This window comes from Barbus barbus, assembly GCF_936440315.1.
Source record: "Barbus barbus genome assembly, chromosome: 7".
NCBI classification, from domain to species: Eukaryota; Metazoa; Chordata; class Actinopteri; order Cypriniformes; family Cyprinidae; genus Barbus; species Barbus barbus.
This window is the reverse complement of record NC_136735.1, coordinates 10,273,200-10,295,930: the sequence shown is the minus strand read 5'-3', so window position 1 is coordinate 10,295,930 and position 22,731 is coordinate 10,273,200. Positions and strand designations below refer to the sequence as shown.

The following is a 22,731-nucleotide window of genomic DNA, read 5'->3' as shown; positions in this document are numbered from 1 at the left end:
TGAAACCGTTTCACTGTACCCACAGCCATTAGCTCTGATGTTGTGTCACAGAAACAGTCCCTTAAGAGTTTTAAGGGATGTTATTGCAGTGATCTGGTCCTACGGTCAGCTTCTGGGTGCCAGGAATTTTATGTTGGAAATGTGAATTGGTTTTAGTCCTAGTTTGATTGAAATTTTGAGATTTGTTAATGGTACTCATGGTTGTTTAAATAAAGTATGTCCATCTTCAGACACATATCCAGGACACATTTGCACCAGATTCTGGCATAACAAACAACCCGGAGATATTCAAATTATATATTACTTTTTTCTGAATAAAGAAAATTGACTAATATTTTAAATCCTATAAGAAGTGTATTTAAGCATCTTAGCATGTTCATTTTGAGATTAAGTCTGATTTCAGAAAAGCCTCCATTTTTAATGCAGATGAAGAAAATCCAGAAGAAATTAATATTTTTATTTAGTAAGGATGAATTAAATAGATCAAAAGTGACAGTAAAGACATTAATAGTGTCACAAAAGATTTCTGTTTCAAATAAATGCTTTTGAATTGTTTATTCATGAAAGGATACTGATTGTTTCATGGTTTTCACAAAAAATATTAAACATCATAAATGTTATAATAACAATAAATGTTTTTTGAGCAGCAAATCAGCATATTAGAATGATATCTAAAGGATCATGTGACACTGAAGACTAGAGTACTGTAATGATGCTGGAAATTCAGCTTTGCATCACAGGAATAAATTATATTTATAATATATATAAATAGAAAACAGTTCATTTTAATCTTAAAAATCTATCATATTATTATTGTTTTACAGTATTTTAGTGAGCATAAGAGAAAAATAACCTTGTCAACCCCAAACCTTTCATTGGCAGTGTAGGTATAAAGTCAGATTAATTTACATACATTACCGTTTTGTTACTTGTGTAAACTAAAGCCATGTGTAAGTTGGTCCTAAAGGGCTATTTTGATGCCAGTGCGTCAGAAATCTTTCTAATACACTCATCGCTTCTGTTACTGTAAATGACTCATGTGTTTTTGTGCAAGGTAAACTTTACTGCAACAGTCTAGTCATTGTGAGCCAGTTTATCTGAAGCTGAATCTCTGCTAGTGTTGAAATGGTGTTTTTGCAATTATCTGCGTTAGCCTCAGGCTTTCCGTGTTCACTTGCTTTTATCAGATAGCAGTTTGATCACAGGCTCTGCTAATCTTCAGGGTGTCTGCTGTGAAGAAAATAAAAGATGTTTAGAGCATTAAAACTGTACTGGAATTCAAATTTGCATCCGTTGGCTTAATTTGGGCATATGTGACCTGTTTGTGAGTTTCAGTTTCACAATAGCTGAATGCATCAAAGATTCAGAGCAGCTGCTTTAAGCTCTTTGATTTCAAACCGGCAATTTTGGTAAATTTCCACTTATAATTAATAAGGCTGATGTCATACAGCACGTGTGATATATTGAAATCACACAAGGAGATAAGAAATCTGATGCAAACGTCTCAGAGAAACAATGTATTATGCCCAGCTATACCATAGCAATATAGCTACTACACTTTATTGGAGTGGGTTTTTTGGACATATGGCAAAAATATCATATTATGATTTTCTCAGACATGATCATGATCCACAAGCTTATCATGTTTCATTTTCATGTTGGTTTTTACTATTACTTTTACTATTTTGCAATTCTATTGTTCTACTGAACAATAGAAACTAAGCCTAGTTAATATAAGTTAAAAGTCCTTAAGCTTATTGAATACAAGTATCAGAACAAAGAAACAAATGACAAGCTATGGAACAAATAAATATGTACAAAGATTCAAATGAAATAAACAGTGTTTTATGTTGCAGGTAAGTCTATTTAACAGTAGCATTTTTCAGGTAAGAAATCCTGCAGAAACTGAAATAAAGTAATCAAATGTAAAATGCAACACAATATCAATGAAATACATTACAGATTTGTTTTTTATTAAAGCTACAAACGTTATTCAGTTATGAGCAGTGAGTGATTTTCTCTTTTTCTTTTGTTGTTTGATTAACATTTAATGACACAGACAGCAGCAGGTTTATTAGCGTGCACAGAAAGCCGCCTGCCAGTCATTACTGGATTCGATTCACTTTCATGGCTTTATTGCGCTTTTAATAACTCCTTTTAATGTCCAACAAATCCCACTCTTCACTTTCACATTCATCCATGTTTCTTTTTTGCTCTAACATGATAGTAACTTCCTCCCAATTGAAAGCTGTGTGGATATATTTACATACTAACGTAATATGACACATTGATGTAAAAGGTCAAGTTTCTATGATTTGTTTATAAAGTTGATTATGGACGTCTTCGAGATAAATCACAATAGAAACTGATAAATTAACAACACTTGCACATCGTAAGATAAATGCTATTGAAACGTGGGTCTTATTACTTGACAGTGAAAAGATGCATGTACATTGAAACAATAGCCTTATTCCCCATACTGGTGTCATCTAGTAAAGCCAAGCATCGCGGAAAACAGGAAGAGAGCGTGCAGAGGTTTAACCGGATATCCTGCACAGGGAGGGCGACCCCTCGACCACAGCTTTCCCTTCCCTCATCTCTTTTGCTTTCTTTTCCTCCGTCTCCCTCTGTCTCTCTGTTTCTATGCTACTGGATATTTGTCTCATTGCCGGAGAGAGGAGAATGTGTTGGTCTGGTGAATGGGATCACTGGGAATATCTTGAAATACAGGTGACCTTTTACGATTGACAAGATTGTTGGTTTTCAAAATTTCAACAGATGAAAAGGGGCTTTTTTACCAGTTGGATGTGTTTCGCTTTGAGTACAGGACAGAGTTGCTACAGCAAATCAGTAAGAGATTATTCTCACTGTAGTGTTCAGTTTCACAAATTATGACTGGTAGATAGTAAAACAATATAAAAAATTGCGTAATTGTAGAAAAATGTGTTGGCTGACTGTTCTTGATTGTTTAGTGGGTGTAACTAGCGTGCAAACGTGTGTAACCTGTAAAACATTTGTTTGAGGTTTTATGAAGTGGTTTTAGTGTGTAACTAAATCTCCAGGGTTCCTTTGAAGTTTTGGCAAGCGGTTGTTGTGTATTTTTCATTTTTACATAAGATTTCAACAGCCAGTTCTTTGTAAAAGATCCATCGTAGTCCCTCTGCATCTGATATAGTTGCTTTTTTAATTTGTCTCATCCCAGCTTTGATTTTTTTACTGTCAAAGTAAACTTATTCAGACTGTTTGCATTCATGTGTAATCAGTGACGGTTGCTTTTAAAAAGCCCCTTTGTCTAAGAGTTTATATTATCTCTCTAAATTTGGCAAATTTAAGCATATTTACTTAACAAAAGGGTTTTTTTCTCTCTCTAAAAAGCTTCTGGAGTGTAATAAAATAAGATTTATAAACTGACTGATTTCAAATGTTGCAGGTTTTCATTTGTTAAACCAATAAAAGCTGATATCTTGCAAACATTTTTGGGCAATTTGTTTCTGGCAGGCAGGGGTATCTTTGGAGCAGTGAATAGTATCCCAACGTGGAAGTCATGACTAGCAGGATGGAAAACAATAGGGAAAATGACCCCAAATGTCTGGAATCCACCGTTAATTTGTTGTTAGTTGGTTTCAGAGCTGTGTAACTCTAATGTGAGTAACTTCCAAGTGGAGTGATAGGCACTTTTTAGTTTGTTTGTGGGTACTTGTGTTTTGGGCCATAGATCCGAAGTGTATTCTCCACAGTTTCTGAAAGATTTTGCAGGATATTCTCACAATTGTTCACGTTACGTTACAGAGAATATGGCTGGTGTATCTTTAAACTTCATCTTTCTGTTTTGCAGAGTGATCCCGGTGGGTTGTCAGTACTAGAGCAGCTAGGCTTGGACCACAGCTCTGATTTCTCTGACTCAAGTGTTCAGCAGAGGTTGGATGAACAGCGAGAGCGAATCCGTAGGGAAATCAGGAAGGAGCTGAAGATTAAAGAGGGAGCAGAGAATCTCCGCAGAGCCACTACCGATAAACGAAATGCTCAGCAGGTGGAGAGTCAGTTGCGGAGCTCCAATCGACGCCTGGACTCGCTCCACGCTCAGCTACAAGAGCTGGACGCTCATATCGTCGTCAAAGGGACAGATGATTCACGTGGTGAGTGGACACTGACTGCTGTGCATGAGTAATGATGACAGTAATACCATGAAAGAAAAATAAGCTTCCTAAAGTTAAAACAATGTCTCATTTTTGTTTTACAATAATTACATTTTTATTTTAATCATTAAAATTTAACTAAGATAATCAAAAAAAGCGTATATAGATATATATATATATATATATATATATATATATATTAATGTTTTGATTTCGAGTGGATGCACATGCATAATTCCAACATTCATAAATATTTAAATGCAACAAAAACACATATGTTTAAAGACTAATTATAGATGCCTGAAATATTATTAATTCATGTTTTCATATCAAAACCCCTGATTTTACACATTGCAAGTCCTGTTCTTAAATCCCTTGGCTAACTTTTTTTTTACTTCTTATGCTTAGATGATGCTCCTCAGTCTCCAGGAGCAGAGAGCAGGTCTTCGGCGCATAAGGAGAGAATCGCTGCCCTGGAAAGACAGTTAAACATCGAACTCAAAGTCAAACAGGGCGCTGAAAATATGATCCCCATCTATGCCAATGGCTCCACTAAGGTATACACATGCACACACACAGGCTCTGTTCCAAAACTTGTGATCGGGGTTGGTAAGATTTTTTGAAAGAAGTCTTCTATGTTCAAGGTTCTATTTAGTTGATGAAAAATACAGTAAAAAATAATACTGTTGTGTTTCTTATTATTATCAATGTTGAAAACAGTTATGCTGCTTAATTAAAAGGAGGCTTTGATAAATATGACACTCAAAAGGAGAGCATTTATTAGAAATAGGATTTGTTTATAACAATGTAAGTCTTTACTGCCAGTTTAATGCATCCTTACTGAATGAAAGTATTAATTTCTTTAAAAACAAATCTTACTGACCCCATACTTTTGAACAGTAGTGTACCTACAGAGGCATCATTGGCGTGCTCACTGTAAATGCAGCTGCTTCCAAAATCAAAGGCAGCATCGCAAACTCTTGGTGAAGTCAATCTCAGAATGCACTTTTGTGTTCTGGGAGGATGCTAGATGAGACAAGACAGTCATTATTTAAAAAATTTTTAATTTGATACTCAAAGTGAAAATAAAAGTAGTTCAATAGGTACAAATGAAGTATCTTATCTAATATTTGTGACCCTGGACCACAAAACCAGTCATAAGGGTCAATTTTTCGAAATTGAGATTTATACATAATCTGAAAGCTAGATATTATTAGATAGCTTATTAGAATAAATAAGCTTTCCATTGATGTATGGTTTGTTATGATAGGACAATATTTGGCTGAGATACAACTATTTGAAAAGCTGGAATCTGAGGGTGCAAAAAATACTGAGAAAATCGCCTTTAAAGTTGTCCAAATGAAGTTCTTAGCAATGCAAATTACTGATCAAAAATTCAGTTTTAATATATTTACAGTTGGAAATTTACAAAATATCTTCATGGAACATGATCTTTACTTAATATCCTAATGATTTTTGGCATAAAAGAAAAATAGATAAGTCTGTCAAAAGATGTTTACGCACTGTTTACTAACTACAATGGTGTGTGTTTGTGTGGGTTTTTAGGATAAGAAGATGTTGCAGACAGCTCAGCAGATGCTACAGGACAGCAAGACAAAGATTGACATCATTCGCATGCAGATCCGAAAAGCAGTGCAGGCCTACGAACACACCGATGATATACAGGGTATGGCTGAGTGTGTGTGTGCTACTGCATTGTTGCTTTTAGAGTCTGATTTCATAGATGAGCAAAGAACTAAACAGATCAATAACCACCTGAATCCCAGAAGACGAGTGGTGTGTGTTTTCAGGGTGTGGAGTGTTTATGTAATCTGGAGAACAGCATGCACACACACACACACACACACACACATATGAGCAGTGAGCGCAGGTCATCCAGATCAATAAATGTGTGTGTTATGACCCCGTATGGCTTGGAGTGACTCAAGCACACTCTAGCCCCTTTCACACTGCACGTTGGTCTCGGAAAATTGTTTTACGGGTTGTGTGTGAACGCACGCACAGATTCCGGAAAATCACTGGCAGTGTGAATGAACCAAAATCTAACTGATAGATCTCAATTACTTTCTTTCTCATTTGTTCCTGAATTTCTTTGGATCTCAACATGATGTGTAGCTTTTAAGGATCTTTTGGTCTACTTCACTTTGTCAGGCAGGTCCTATTTAAGTGATTTCTTGATTGCGAACAGGTATGGCAGCAATCAGGCCTGGGTGTGGCTGGAGAAACTGAACTCAGGTGTGATAAACCACAGTTATGGTTTAACGGGGTGGGGTGGGGTTGCTGCTAAGGGTGGCCCAACCAGTTATTAGGTTTATGGGGCAAACACTTTTTCACACAGGGCCATGTGGGTTTGGATTTGTTTTCCCTTCATAAAAAAAACCCCCTTCATTTAAAAATATTTTTGCAGTACAAAATATAATTTTAAATGCTATTGCTGTAAAATTTTAAATTCTTTTGCATTATGATAATAAACAGAGCACAAGAGATTCAAGATTTTTTATTTGTCACATACACAATTATACAGGGTATAACCAGCAGTGAAATGTAGGTAAACACACCTAATTTACACCTAATTTAAACACACCTAATTTACTATTATCACCTAATAGCTTATTATATCATAATTCAGAGACTGTATCATATCATATGAAACAAAAATGTTATAGGCAGCTTTATTTAACACATATTCTTTAATACTCCTGTATAAACACACACACACACCTTCAATGTGTACATGTACACACACGCACTCTCCGAGAGTGTGTTTCTGACATTATGTCACTGCATTCGGCTCCATGCCTTATTAGGACACGAAAACCTCTGCAGTCAATCCTTCAATACTTCTCATGTTTTTTTCTCTGTCTCATTATCCCTCTTTATAGGTCCACTCATTCAAGTGATATTTTCCCTCCAACTCTGTCTTTTGTCATGTTTTTTGCCCCCGAGTCTTCATTCGAAGCAGCTCATGGGGAAAAAATCGTGCTGTATCAATAAATGAATTTACTGGGACAGTCCTAATACAGGCACTAGCTCACACACAAGCACATGCTCTTCTAGTCTCAGCTAGATTAAAAATATATGAAAATCTGGAAATAGTAAACAGCCTGCAGTCTCAATTATGTTTGGACATTGAGAGAAAGTTTTTAAACACTCGCAATATTCCCTGCACTCAGGATCTTTTCGTTTATTGACTGGAATGCTTTGAACTGCTTGTATTTCAGACAGAACCAAACAGATGAAAATAAATGTTTATATAAAGCCTGGAACAGCATGTCAATGTTTTTGATGGTATGACAGAATAATATAACACCACAGCATCTTAATCTTTCAGTTTATAATCCTTAATAATCCTCTTATTTCTAAAAGTCTGTAGCTGGCAGCGTGTTAGACCTCGGCTGATCTACAATCATCTATCCCAGTTTGCATAAGTGTAGTAATTACTATATGGAAACTCACTGTCCTGATCCGAAATCATCCCTCATCCTCTTTAAAGTCTGATAGATGCACACAACCTCATGTACCATTTATTGTGTCTTAGACTTGATGTCTGTATGGGGTTCACATTCAGTTCAATTTCATTACGGTTAATGAGTAGCTGACATTTCAAGCAATGACAGCAATGTCCTGCAGTGTGAGATGCTTGTCTTTATCTAAAATATTTTAAACAGCTTGCAGTTTTTGCACTTTATATATATTTTCTTTCATTCAAAAAGGTGGTACAATTTGCCGTTTGAATTGTGTATAGTGTGGATTCATCTTGAAATGATATTCTTCCTTGCTGTTTAATTATGAGGTTTGAAATGGCTCTGGCCCCTTCAGGCTAATAGCTTGTGTAATTCACTGTGAGAGTGATATTGATAGCCTGGTATGTCTGTTTGTGTGTGTCTCCTCAGGAAAGCCTGACCCATGTGGTATGGAGCTACGGATTGAGGAGCTCAGACACCATTACCGCGTAGAGCACGCTGTCGCTGAGGGAGCAAAAAATGTCCTTAGACTACTTGGAGCCAGTAAAGTACAGGACAAAAAGGCCATGTCAGAGGTATTCTACTTTTGGGGTCAATAAGGTTTTTTTTTTTTTTTTTAAATTAATACTTTTATCGAGCAAGGATGCATTAAATTGATCAAAAATGACAGTAAAGACTTACATTGTTACAAAACATTTCAGTTTCAAATAAATTCTGAATGCTCTATTCTTTAAAGAATCCTGAAAAATGTATCACAGTTTCCACAAAATTTTAAAACGCACAACTGATTTTACTATTGATAATAATAATTAGTATTTCTTGAGCAAATCAGCATATTAGAAGGATTTTTGAAGGATCTGGAATTTCTCTGTTTGTGTATATCAAATCAATTCTAATTCTATTCTAATAAATTCTAAATTCTATATAATTAGAGGTGGGTAGCGATTTCTGCTAGCCAATGTTGACATTTGAAATCACCAAAACAAAAACACCCCTACCCCAATAGGGTCTCGCCTCTATTTTGATAGCTCCGCCCCACACATATGTACGGCAAGGATTAGTTCTGTGAAAAAAAAAAGCAAAACCAATGTTACTCACCTATCGAGAAGAAACAAAGCAAACTCGGCACCTGATCGCAGGCCTTTCCGCTCCTTGAGTTCTCTCCAATGCTGGAAAGCTGATCCGATACACAGGTCCTACATCTTGCCTTATTGTAGCACCGTGTCTACACTGGACGTTCAAACTCACTATAGAACTCATTATAATCACTAATAATTCTGTCTACACTGGGTGCCGAGACACGACAAATCCCCGACAGTAAACTGCTGCCGCATTCTATTTATTATGATATATTGACACAAATTTCAAATGATTTTCAACGGTCGCTTTGTCGTGTCCGGTGTAGACATGGTGTAAGCCTTCTTTTGTTCCGCAGACGTTTTCCTTTTTTGTTTTTTATCTACCATCTCTGTCTTTCTGTCGTCGCTCGGCTCAGCTAATGTCCGTCATGTGCACTGATGAGTGCTCTCTTCTCTGCATCATGAGTAGACACTGCTAATTGGCTACAAGTATGTTTTGGTACTCGGCCCTGACTAGTTTTCTAAAGCGTTTTTTAAAAAATACACACCCAGCCTTTAAATAAAATATTAATAAATTCTTTAAAAACATAAAAAATCTTTCAGACCCCATTTTATCATTATATTACACGTAAACAATAGCTTTCAATTACATCTCAATTAAAGGGGTCATATGATGCAATTTCAAGTTTTCCTTTCTCTTTGGAGTGTTACAAGCGGTTTGTGCATAGATAAGATCCCTGAAGTTGCAAAGACTAAAGTATCAAACCCAAAGAGATATTCTTTATAAAAGTTAAGACTCTGCCACACCCCCCTATAACGGCTCATTCAAACACGCCCCCACATGTCTACGTCACGATGTGGAAATATTTGCGTAACGCTGCCCAAATGTGCATGCAAGGAAAGAAGGCGTGGTTTCAGTAACCGCAGTAGTGTTGATGCAGCCATGTGAAGGAGACGCTGTGTGTTTCTATGCGAAAGCAAAAGCACTTTATTTGGCCTTCTGAAAGTAGATGCAATTAGGAATCATTGTTAAGATTTGTTTACAACACAATAGCACAACCCAAATGTTCAAATTTGTGCAACGTATTTTTATTTTATGGACGACCGTTTCGTGAACCTAGTATAGTACAATGCTGGCTATGCAAGAAGGCTATTTCTAAAAATAAAAAGGGGTCAATTCCGACTTTGCTATGACAATCTGGCGCTTCTGAATCAGCAACTATGTAAGTATGTTTTGTTATTAGTTCAAGTATTTGCTATTGACTGTTCAAATGCAGAGTTTTGCGCGTAACGCTTTGTGTGTGTGTGTGTGAGACGGGAACAGGGTCACATCAAAGCAGAGTGTATAGCCCGTCAGAAATAGTCTTAACCGCAGCTTGTGTACTGCAAATACATACGAGCATCATCACTGTGTCTGTCACGCGACTCTGTTCCCCTTTCGGGCTTGAACTGACAAAACTAACTTGAAAGCTGAAGCTCGCAATTATGGAAAGGGGCGTTACATTTCCGACGAGAGCTTGTGGTGTTCGGCCAATCACAATGCACTGGGTCAGTTGGCCAATCAGAGCAGACTGCACTTGTTCGAAGGAGGGACTTTGTAGAAAACGACGCATTTGAGAGAGGCGGGGCATAGAGGAACTACAATAATGTTCAGTATTTGAAAAATAATGTTGTTTGAACATTACAGCATGTCAACATATTCTGTTACACCAAATAAACAAAATAATCTTTAAAATAGCATCATATGACCCCTTTTAGTAAACACTGCTTTTCCAGTGAAGTCAATAATTAAGTCAGTAAGTAATACTTATCATTATTGTAGTATCAACTATATACCGAAGTACTGGTACTTTTGATGCCCCTGCACTCTTTTAATACATCATCCCTCATGTCTTCCTCTCTCGTCTTCAGGCTCAGTGTCGCCTGAGCGAGTCATCTCAGAGGTTGGATCTGCTGAGAGATTCACTGGATCGGCGGTTAGCAGAACTTCCTGAGGATCATCCCAAAGCATCTGTTATCAAAGAGGAGCTGGTGTTAGCCTCCTCGCCAGCATTCAGCTCTCGACATGGCGCCCCCTATGTGCACAACCAGTACAGCACATTCTCCAAACCCTCTCCCCTCACTGGTATTCAAAAACATCTTTTACACCGATAAATGAATTTTATTTCATTTAGTGTAATAGAAGTCATCAGGTACTGACTTCTAACATCTGATTATTTTTTATAGTTTTTATTTGTGTGTGTGTGTGTAGGCACTCTTCAGGTCACTTTGCTGGGCTGTATGGGTGTGCTAGAGGTGGTTCCCGGACGTTCCCGTGGCAGTCAGGTAGTATTGCCGTGTTACAGTCCAGGAGAAGGACGGTCCTTTATGCGGAGTGGAAAAGGCCTGTACAGTCGCAGTGGCAGTGTTAGTGGAAAAAACCCCCCCAAAACAGACGAACTCTCCTGTGAGTGCTTGTGTGTGTGTTTGGAGGATGTAACATTAACAGTGCGATTAGTCCTTGGTGATATGTGAGTTTTAATATAATTCAGTCTGTTGTGTCAGTCATGTGCGAAGACAGCTTTGCATTGAACAGAACAGGATGTAGTGCATCTGAGCTTATAACACATGGGGTGTTGCATTATCATGCTGGCGAGTGATTGGTTGACATATTCAACAAACTTACTGACACAAAAATCATTTAGAGAGTGTACAAGAAATCAGGAAATATTGACCTTCATTTGATCACATTTAAAAGATACATTTGTATTCATGTGTGTGTGTGCAGCGGAGGTGAGCGCAGTACTGAAGCTGGATAACACAGTCGTGGGTCAAACGGCATGGAAGATGGTTGGTGAACAGGGCTGGGATCAGACCTTCACCATAGAGCTGGAGAGAGTGAGTTAATAGTTAAAAGTAGATTTACACAGATTAGAAGTTCAGTGTCTGTTTCATTAATTAAAGCTCCAGGCTATAGGCTGTAATTATAATTACAAAATCAAAATCCGTTGGCTGTGTAACATTAGTGACTTTACTGCTCTTACACAAGCAAGGGCATGCTATTCTTATCTAGGAAAAAATAGATTAAAAACTAAAACGTAAACTAAAATGAAAATGAAAACTAAAAATATTAAATCAAAAGCTATTTTAAAATAAATATGAATAAATACTATAATAATATATATTGCAAATAATATCAAAGAACCAATCAAATGTAAATGTATAACTTCAATGCAGTGCAAACATCTGCCAAATGTATAAATAAAAGTAAATGTAATGTAATACTAAAAAAAACACTGTCTCTGATACTGATATCGATCATTGTGTCTTTATGTGTGCAGTCCAGGGAGATGGAGATCGCAGTGTACTGGCGAGATTACCGATCTCTGTGTGCGCTGAAATTTCTCAAATTGGAAGATTTTCTGGACAACCAGAAACACAGAGTACAACTAGAGCTAGAGCCACAGGGACTGCTGCTGGCAGAGGTACACACACATGTGCACTAAAAAATATGTTTTATCCCACCCCCAAAAAGATTCTGCCTCAGTGCTTTGTTTAGTTTATTTTATAAATGCACCCAAATCAAAGAGATGTACTAAACTGGCCAGCATTGAAATATGTGGGTGACATATGTGTACCATCTGGTTGCCTCAGGTTACCTTCTTTAACCCCGTGATCGAGAGGGTTCCACGGCTAAAACGGCAGAAGAAAGTCTTCTCCAAACAACAGGGTAAGAGACAGATAAATGTTTTCTATGTTTACAATAAATGCAAGAATCTATTGATTAATTTATCCCAATGCACTTAAAATTGAGCTGAATGTCATTTCGTTTGGACTTTAATTGATGACATGTGACTTGAATGGTGTTGAGCTCCATCTAGTGGTCAGAGGTCAAACAGTGTGTGTGTTTGTGGTCACATGCAGGAAAAGCGTTCTTGCGAGCTCGGCAGATGAACGTTGATATCGGCACATGGGTGAGGTTACTGAGGAATGCCATACCAACCGTCAACAACACAGGAACCTACAGCCCTCACGCACACACAGTACAGACAGGGTAAATCACACACAAATACAGACATTACAGTACATGTGTATTCACAGATGTGTAAAAATAATTCAAAGGATCATCTGCTGAGCATGTATAATCTTCCCAAATTTTTCCAAATCTAAATAAATGCTAGGGATGCACGATATTATCGGACTGATATCAGAATCGGCCAATAAAGGCTTGAAATGTAAATATCGGCATTGGTCCGATATGAAAAATTATGCCGATATGTCTTGCCGATAAGGGGACTACATTATCTCACGTGCTCAGGGTGTGCTAGTGATTAGATCACTGTCAGCAGTGTGGCTCATCCTTGAAGCAAAGTTTGGACTGAATGATGATTAGATTCACTCTTTTGGATCGCTGCATTTAATCTGTGAAAACACATACAGAATGATGCGTTCAGTGTGTGATAGACTAAACAGTGATGGCAAGTGCACTGGCAGCAGCAGCCTCCCCCGTGTCCTAAAGCCCGTTAATCTGTAGGGGGTGCAGTTGGCCTACTTCTAATTAAATTAAAAGTAAAATATGAATGCCCTACACACAAATAACATTTAGACTGTGTTTCTGATTACATAAAGCAGTTGCTGTCATAAAATAATGAGTATGTTTTGATTTAAAGGATAGAAGCTATAGCTTACATTAAAAAAAATGACACTTGTAAATTAAATAATTTTATATATACTGATTTATTCATTAATGCATGATATGTTTTATTTTTAAACAAATCATAAGCTCTAAAAGATTTTCAGAATTTTTTCAGAACTCTTTTGCTTTAGACCATCTACAAATGTTAAATCTTAAAATAAAATGTTAGGGTTAAGACTGCATCTTTCTGGGGGAAAAAATGCAGTGATTGTTATATAGTTTATTTATAGTTATTTTCAAAGCTTCAATGTACTGTCAAAAAACCTTCATTATTGTTGATTTAATTGTAACGAGTAAGTTCTTGTTAAAAACTAACTAAAATTAAAAATAAGTTGTTTATCATTTCTGCACAGGAGAGACTTGGTGTTGTTTCCAAACAAAAATAAATATATCGGTATCAGACACAATAAGTTGAAAAATATCGGCATTACAGATATCGGCAAAAATCAAATATCGTGCATCCCTAATAAATGCTTTTAAGATTAATATTAGTATTGTAATTTTACTGTTGTTCTGTAAAATAATAATAATAATTAAGTTATTCTTTTCATTTTACAGTACTTACAAAAGTTTTATTACTATAGGAATATTTCTTTATTGGTTTGTTTTATTTATATGATTTACTACAATAAAATAAACAATAAGAATTATTATTATTATCATTATTATCATCATTGTTGTTGTTGTATAATCAAATTGAATGTGTTCCTTAAAAGCAACAGTGTGAATTAATTTTAAATATTAATTTTAATTTTAGATTTATTATATGGGAATTAATAACCAGAATATTGTATACTTTCATTTTTGCTTTTATTTATACTTTAAATCTGCATACATAAACGCTTACCTGTTATCCAAGTCTGAACCTCAACTAGAGTACAACTAACCTAATAAACAATACACACTAGTATTAGTATCGTAAAATAAGGGGATTTGATTAACTAGCTCATGTACTAATGAATGTGAATTTTGTTGCTGTTACTTATCTATGTGTTTGTGGGTTACAGGGAGATATCGGTGGAGAAGCTGAGTTTAGACTATGACTCACCGATGAAGGTGGACATTCGTCGAGATGTGCCGGATACAAGCACTCCAGTGAGAGACTCTCTATAACTCCTCCTCTTTCTCTTTAACCCCGCCCATCTCTCTGTAACTCCTCCCTTCTCTCTGCTTCTTGGCACAGGAACGGCAGCTGGCCACTGAACCTGTCTCCGCTCTAGACCTCACCACACCTGAACACCAAATCAGAACACATTCACTGAGCAGGTACACTCAAACACATGATATGAATATGAAGTTCCATGTATATCTGAGTCTTTATAGTGCTTTCTAAATGTGTGTGTGTGTGTAGCAAACAGAAGAAGACTCCTTTGAGCCTGCAGGATTTCCGACTAATAGCTGTTCTTGGCAGAGGCCATTTTGGAAAGGTAGTCTTCAACCTCCCTGGCCTTCAATCATTTCTTTGATCCTACAACTTCTTTCTTCCTAGCTCTCTTTCCCTCTGAAATTTTCATCATATCATGTCTGTCAGGTGCTTTTGTCGGAATACAAGAAGTCAGGCAATATGTACGCCATTAAAGCCCTGAAGAAAGGAGACATTGTGGCCAGAGATGAAGTAGAAAGGTAAACAAAATAACTTTGTTGTTTTTATTTTATTTTCATAAAATGTTTTAATTTTTTCTTGTTTCTCTCTCTGTTTTTCCCTCAGTTTGATGTGTGAGAAGCGCATTTTCGAGACGGTGAACAGTGCGCAGCACCCCTTCCTCGTGAACCTGTTTGCGTGTTTCCAGACTCCAGAACATGTGTGTTTTGTCATGGAGTACACGGCAGGTGGCGATCTAATGATGCACATACACGCCGACGTCTTCACCGAGCCACGGGCTGTGTATGTAAACAGTTTTGTCAGGTTTTACTACACTTACATACACTACTGTTCAAAAGATTTTTTTATTTTTTAAAGAATCTCTTATGCTAACCAAGACTGCATTTATTTGATTGAAAATACAGTAAAAACAGTAATATTGTGAAATATTACTACAATTTAACGTAACTTTTTTCTATTTTAATATACACTCACGGGCCACTTTATTAGGAACACCTGTTCAATTGCTTGGTAACAGTCAGCCTAATCAGCCAATCACATGGCCGCAACTCAAAGCATTTAGGCATCTAGATGTGGTGAAGACAACTTGCTGAAGTTCAAACCGAGCATCAGAATGGGGAAAAAAGGGGATTTAAGTGACTTTGAACGTGGAATGGTTGTTGGTGCCAGACGGGTTGGTCTGAGTATTTCAAAAACTGCTGATCTACTGGGATTTTCATGCACAAACATCTCTAGTGTTTACAGAGAATGGTCCGAAAAAGAGAAAATATCCAGTGAGCAGCATTTGTGTGACGAAAATGCCTTGCTGATGTCAGAGGAGAATGGGCAGACTGGTTAAAGATGACAGAAAGGCAACAGTAACTCAAATAACCACTCGTTACAACCAAGGTATGCAGAATACCATCTCTGGACGTACAACACGTCGAACACTGAAGCAGATGGGCTACAGCAGCAGAAGACCACACCGGGTGCCGCTCCTGTCAGCTAAGAACAGGAAGCGGAGGCTACAATTCGCACCAAAATTGGACAATAGAAGATTGGAAAAACGTTGCCTGGTCTGATGAGTCTCGATTTCTGCTGTGATATTCAGATGGTAGGGTCAGAATTTGGTGTAAAGAACATGAAAGCATGGATGCATCCTGCCTTGTCTCAACGGTTCAGGCTGGTGGTGGTGGTGTAATGGTGTGGGGGATATTTTCTTGGCACACTTTGGGCTCCTTATTACCAATTGAGCATTGTTTAAACACCACAGCCGACCTGAGTATTGTTGCTGGCCATGTCCATCCCTTTATGACTACAGTGTACCCATCTTCTGATGGCTACTTCCAGCAGGATAATGCACCATGTCACAAAGCTCAAATCATCTCAGACTGGTTTCTTGAACATGACAATAAGTTCCCTTTACTCAAAATGTCTCCACAGTCACCTGATCTCAATCCAATAGAGCACCTTTGGGATGTGGTGGAATGGGAGATTCGCATCATGGATGTGCAGCCGATAAATCTGCAGCAACTGTGTGATGCTATCATGTCAATATGGACCAAAGTCTCTGAGGAATGTTTCCAACACCTTGTTGAATCTATGCCACGAAGAATTAAGGCAGTTCTGAAGGCAACCTTTTGAAGGTTGGAGTTCTGGAGTCCAACCCGGTACTAGTGTACCTAATAAAGTGGCCAGTGAGTGTATATTAAAATGTAATTTATTCCTGTGATGCAAAGCTGAATGAAGGATCTGATATGCTAATTTGGTGCTTATAAAACATTACTTATTATATCAAACAGTTCAAAACGTTTTTGATGCTTAATATTTTTGTGGAAACCATGATATATATATTTTTTTTAAATTTAGAATTCCTTGATGAATAGAAAGTTAATTTATTTGAAATAGAAATATTTTGTAACATTTTAAGTGTCTGTCACTTTTGTTCCATCAGAAAAAAAAATATATAGTACTAATTAAACTCTTACTGAACATAAACTTTTAGTGTGTATATTGCGGGGACAAAGAGTTTAAAACATTTACTTTATTAATTACTTTAAAGAATTTGTAATTTGTTGTGTTATATTTATGTTTAGGGGTAGTGTGTGTGTGTGTATTAGAGGTCTTCTTGGGTCCTAAAATCCGTGCCCGACCCGAATCACTACTTACCCGAAACCGACGTGCATAAATAATAAAAAAAAAAAAGATAAACCCGACCCGAGACAGACCCGATGAAATTAGACCCGAGTCCGACCCAACCGCATTTATTTTCGAACCCGACTGGACCTGAACGTAAATGCCATTGATGTGTGCACAGCCTGCAGCCCCGCATCGGTCCGGAAAAATCCCGGGGTCCTGCTGACTGATTTGGCCGCTGCTCCATTACTTTCATTCAGTTTATTTACTTATTAGTCTATTACTTTATATTTTTGCCTGCCTGATGGATAGGCTACATGTTATTTCTGAGTTTGGCTTTCAATTGTAACCAGTGGATTTGAAATATAAACTAAATATAAAAATTAAATAGATAGGTTAATAAATCATGGATTCGCTAGTTTTGTTGGCGTTAGCTACCTCATCTCCGGTGAAGGGCTTCTGCACAAAAAAAAAGAAAAGCCTTGCATTGACACGCATCGTAATGAAGTGAGTGGATTTCCTGATGGATCTCATATCTATAAAGTGGGTTTCTGAGGTTACAAACGTGTTCCTTTTTTACGTGCGTTTCTCAAAAATGAGCTTAACATTAACGCACAAGTAGGCTACGCATCCGGGAAAGTTGAAAAGAATTCGGGTCTAATCGGGTCCATTTGGGAAAAGCACATTAATTTTAATTACCCGAGACCCGAGGCTGCTAATACCGAACCCGACCCATGTCCGAGGGACCCATGCCGCTCGGGTTGGGTCTCGGGTTTTCAGATCCAAGTGGACCCGTGAAGACCTCTAGTGTGTGTGTGTGTATATATTTATTTATATATATAATAAAACATTGAAATTTTTTTTTTTTTTTTTTTTGACTATTTTAATTTGTGTTTTGTGTTTCAGGTTCTATGCTGCTTGTGTAGTTTTAGGACTTCAGTTTTTACATGACAACAAGATTGTGTACCGGTGAGTATGCAGACAATTGTGTGCACACGTTCTGGCTTTGTCTAAAGATGTTGTAAATGCATATTGTGTATACTTTTTGTTTTCCCACCAGAGATCTTAAATTGGACAACTTGCTGCTTGACACAGAGGGTTACGTGAAGATCGCCGACTTTGGATTGTGTAAAGAAGGTAATGTCTCTTCCTTTTCAATCTCTCTTTCACCTACTTTTGATTGTTCTTAATATAGTCAGGAGCATTTGTCAGACCTGTTTTTGTCTCTTTCCCAGGTATGGGTTTTGGGGACCGGACCAGTACGTTCTGTGGGACTCCAGAGTTTCTGGCTCCAGAGGTTCTAACAGACACCTCGTACACGCGGGCCGTGGACTGGTGGGGACTCGGAGTGCTTATATACGAGATGTTGGTGGGAGAGGTGAGAAATTTGAGCATTTTCATTTGAAATGTTTGAAACATTCTTACAACTTTGGCATCTTGTCTGATCTAAAACTGTCTTTCTAGTCTCCGTTTCCAGGTGATGATGAAGAGGAGGTTTTTGACAGCATTGTGAATGATGAAGTTCGTTATCCACGGTTCCTTTCCTCAGAGGCCATTGGCATCCTGAGGAGGGTAAATATCTCAAACTGATTTTTTGAGCCTACCTACATTTGTTTTATTCAGCTAGTGCAGCAGACATGTCCTGCTAAATGTTTCACCCACATGATTTTCTGCATAAAATTTTATGTAAGTATGAATTGTGGATAAATTGAAATTTTATACATTTTCGTTTTATGTTAAACAGTTACTAAGGAGAAATCCAGAAAGACGACTGGGTTCCAGTGAGAAAGATGCAGAGGATGTAAAGAAACAGCCTTTCTTCAGGGTAAAAGAGACCTTTGCTTCAATAAACACTAATAATATGTACTTTTATGTGAAACACTAATAATTTAAAATGTAGTCTTCAACAAATATATTTTTCAAAAACTGTCTGATGATGGTTTCCCAGATGGGGGTTCATGGATCCTTGGGGGTTCGTCAGTCAATGAAAGCTAATTATTAATTATATATATCAAATATAAAATTAATTAAATAAATGGGACTGCATGTGTGATATAGTTTAGTGTAATTATGAAATTAAAATCTGCAATTAAATTAAATAACTGATTTGGTGGGTGTTTCAAATCAAATTATTTTATTTTAATTTTTTTACAGTACAATTGCATTTTACAACAGGAATATCTTTCTGTCTTCATTTTTATAAATAAAATAAAAAATACTACTTCTAATAATTATTATTAATAATTATATCAGAGAACTGTGAGCATGCAAATGTGTCATTAAAGTATTAAAAAAATGTATTTATATTCTTTATTATTTATATTTAATATTTATATCCAAGGGGTTCGGCTGACAGAAAAGTTTAGGAACCCCTGCTAAACATAATGTTGTGAAGCCTGTATTAATTTGTAATATTTAAATATTTTAGTTTGTACATTTTTTTTATTATTATTATTTATAACAGAATTTTAATATCAGGCATTAATCTTTTTATCAGTTATCGTTTGAAGTTTTATATAGTTCTAATTTGAATATCGGTGCATCCCTCTTTTTAATGTTGATGTTATTTTTTTAGTGTAGCATTTGCCTTTTAGGTTTGCATGTGGAATGACGGCATAAATTCTAACATAACTAAATCAATTTTATGCTCATACATGTACTTTCACTTTTCAGAATATGGACTGGGAGGCTCTTCTCCTGCGTAAACTCCCTCCTCCCTTCCTTCCGATTATCGGAAACAAAGAAGACGTCAGCAACTTCGATGAGGAATTCACAACAGAAGCGCCGGCTCTCACACCGCCTCGTGAACCCCGGGTGCTCTCGCGCAAGGATCAGGACAGCTTCCGTGACTTTGACTATGTCTCCGACCTCTGCTGAGAGCATCTTCACTGTGATAGTGCTGTAGAGAGACCTTTCTGCTCCGTGACTCAGCGACGACGAGGACAAGAGCGGCCAATCTGAGTGTTTCGCGTGAATTATGAATGTGCTGGACCTGTGAACACTGTGATGGAAGAAAGAGGAGGCCAAAAAACAGTTACAACAGGTTTAAAGGTGCATTTGATCATTTTTTTTGCACTTCAACTCAAGACTGACACCTAGTGGCTTGGATGAAGCATCACACTATAGTGGTCAGTTACTGATCCAGTAGTAGAAAAGCATTATTCACAGTCAGCTATGATTCATTTATTCAACTAGTGAAAGTGTCCAATAACAGGTATATTACTGAAACAAGTGAGTAGCATTCACCTGGTCATGTGATCTCAAAACGGCGGCCCCATCAGGGGGTCCTCTTCATGTAGAATAATACAGGCTACTGATGTCTTCATCTCATGTGAGCGGTCATACTTTTAAACTCTATTTAGAAGTACTATTTATTTCTTTAGGGCTAAAACTGTTTTTTTTTTTTAATAAAGAAAAAAATGATTGAGTGCACCGATAAACCTGTTGAAAATTTTGGTTTGTCTTCTACTTTTGAAAAATGCGCCGTCTTAATAAAGGCAATGTGAAGGTAAATTTTAAAACTTGAAGCAAATCAATAAAGGTCACACAGAAGCATCTCACTGAACTTTTGTAAAAGATATGGCCAAGAGCATGTTGGGAAATGCATTTCCGTTTATTCTCACATTTAAGGAAAAATTATCTTTGATGACCACCGAGGAACTGGTAACAACGAAATCTTGCATCCATTTCTCAAAAAAAATGCCCATTCAAACAGGACGATGCTGTCTGAATAATTGCCGTTCCCTAAGGAACTAGTTTAAGAGATGCTTTTCTGCCGATTATTTAATTAGACTTGAACATTGCTCTTGGAGTTAAACCCTCTTTAGACTTGTTCATCCTGGGTATTTCTCATACATCTTCAAGCCCTTCATCTCTTAAATGTTACATGTGAATATCAAGCATGTTGAAATTTAGTAGCAGTCCTTTTTGAAGACAGCTTGGTCTCCATTCATTAAGTGCACTTTTAGTATGCTGAATTTTTACAAAATCAAACAAACCTTTTATATAAAGTTGGTTTGAAGAAAAAATGCCTTAAAATATTGTTCCCGTCTGCCCTAGTGTTTGTTCTTACTGTTTGTTTTCTTACTTCAGCGAGAGAAACAAATGGCTAGAAAATTCAATCTTGATTGGCTACATTCATTAAACAAAAAGAATGTGTTTTACTTTTTAAACATGACAGCTAGGAGACATGTCAGCATTACTCCGTCACTTCATTGCTTCATGGCTGTTTTTCTGAATCTCGTTTCTTTTTGTGTTCTCGGGCCGAGAGCGCAGTAGCTCATGTGGGAAAATTGTCTTGTCTGAAAAATGAATTTGTCATTTACAATAGCATATGTAAATCTAGAGTGCATCAAGACATGTCGTGACAAAATGACAGATTATTTTGATTCATACCAAACAAGGTCTTTGAGAACTCAAATATTTGATCTTTTGCAAGTGGTTATTGTACTGGAGTAAAGCAGAAAGAATGTGTTTGTTGATTATTTTCACAAGGTCCAATCATTGACTTTGTTTGCCACTGAAAGTACATCTGCGAACATTTTTTAACAGTAGTTGGATTATATGATAAATCCGAGCAAAAGTGTATAAAACCACTTCTTGTTTAAAGACTCAATGGCCTCAAATAGCAGATGCTTTGTCTCTAATTTTACAAATGCTTTTAAATAGATATCTGTTTTCACAAAATACGATGTCTGTTAAATAGAAAATGGTATCTGTTGTTTATTTTAGCCATGATACAAATGAATGGCGACTAGTGATTGTTATGTGTTAGTTCTGGTTTCACACACTTTATTACCTCAGAGCTGTTTTGATGCCTTGGAAAGATCATTTTGTGCAGTTTTTTATTAGACCGTTTGTGCGAACAGCACACCATGACATATCTGTTACTTGCAAGGAGCAGATGAATAAATGGTTTTTAAGCATTTGATTACACACACAATTGGATGAAGCCAAAAAATAAGAAACTCATACGCTCGCACACACTGTGAACAAAGTGTAGCAAAACTGCAAAACACATACATAAAATATTTGTAAATGAAAGGCTTGTGTATCATTTAATAACAAAACCTTTCCTCCTTTTTTCCTGAAATGGCAAACTGTCTGCAGACTAATGCATGTCTTGTACCATTATACAATTCATCAAAGTTGTATTTATAAAGCTGTTGTTGAGATCAACGCACGTGTGTATTATTGTGTTGTCTATACATTTTTACAGACTTACCTGAATTAGTTTTTTTCCAATTGTTAACATCCCTTTGTCTAATCTGTAGTCACATTTTCAAAACTCAATTAGCACAACATCCGTCTTTTGTGACCATACCATTAACACAATTCGTGTTGTTTTCACACAATATGCAGTCAATTACCATGTTTCTAAAATTTTCTTTTCATACAAGCTTACCCAAAACCAAAGTCATGGATCTTTTTAGTCATATTTACAAATGCTTAAACACAGCGTGTCAGAATTGAAGACCTAATGTTCCAAACCTTAAATATAGTATAAAGCTTCTACTTCTGCTACAACAGCAGCTCAAAAGTAGTGAAAAAATCTCTCTATATAAAATATTGTAACAACTGATAATATTTAGAAATAGCAGTCTCAGTTGGAGGAATAGTCAGGCGTTGAAGCACTTTC

The 22,731-nt window shown here is 36.8% G+C and overlaps 1 protein-coding gene across 4 annotated transcripts in view; it reads left to right on the top strand.

Annotated features, from left to right (window-relative positions):
• The window catches only part of LOC306873274 (serine/threonine-protein kinase N1-like), a 42,624-nt gene extending 20,354 nt beyond the window's left edge, over positions 1-22,270 (top strand). For 3 of the 4 annotated variants that reach the window (XM_079422450.1, XM_079422448.1, XM_079422451.1), the window contains 21 exons: positions 3,836-4,136; positions 4,545-4,693; positions 5,703-5,823; positions 8,051-8,196; positions 10,612-10,825; positions 10,952-11,146; positions 11,468-11,577; positions 12,021-12,164; positions 12,334-12,409; positions 12,604-12,733; positions 14,383-14,470; positions 14,559-14,641; positions 14,727-14,802; positions 14,907-14,998; positions 15,084-15,260; positions 18,000-18,062; positions 18,154-18,230; positions 18,329-18,471; positions 18,558-18,665; positions 18,838-18,918; positions 19,767-22,270. In XM_079422450.1, the coding sequence (XP_079278576.1) occupies positions 3,836-4,136; positions 4,545-4,693; positions 5,703-5,823; positions 8,051-8,196; positions 10,612-10,825; positions 10,952-11,146; positions 11,468-11,577; positions 12,021-12,164; positions 12,334-12,409; positions 12,604-12,733; positions 14,383-14,470; positions 14,559-14,641; positions 14,727-14,802; positions 14,907-14,998; positions 15,084-15,260; positions 18,000-18,062; positions 18,154-18,230; positions 18,329-18,471; positions 18,558-18,665; positions 18,838-18,918; positions 19,767-19,970 (2,778 nt within the window). In that variant the 3' untranslated portion in view covers positions 19,971-22,270. Of the gene's footprint in view, positions 1-2,536; positions 2,731-3,835; positions 4,137-4,544; positions 4,694-5,702; positions 5,824-8,050; positions 8,197-10,611; positions 10,826-10,951; positions 11,147-11,467; positions 11,578-12,020; positions 12,165-12,333; positions 12,410-12,603; positions 12,734-14,382; positions 14,471-14,558; positions 14,642-14,726; positions 14,803-14,906; positions 14,999-15,083; positions 15,261-17,999; positions 18,063-18,153; positions 18,231-18,328; positions 18,472-18,557; positions 18,666-18,837; positions 18,919-19,766 lie in introns of those variants that run through there. The other variant, XM_079422449.1, reaches the window with a different exon arrangement.
• Positions 22,271-22,731: the final 461 nt, after the last annotated feature.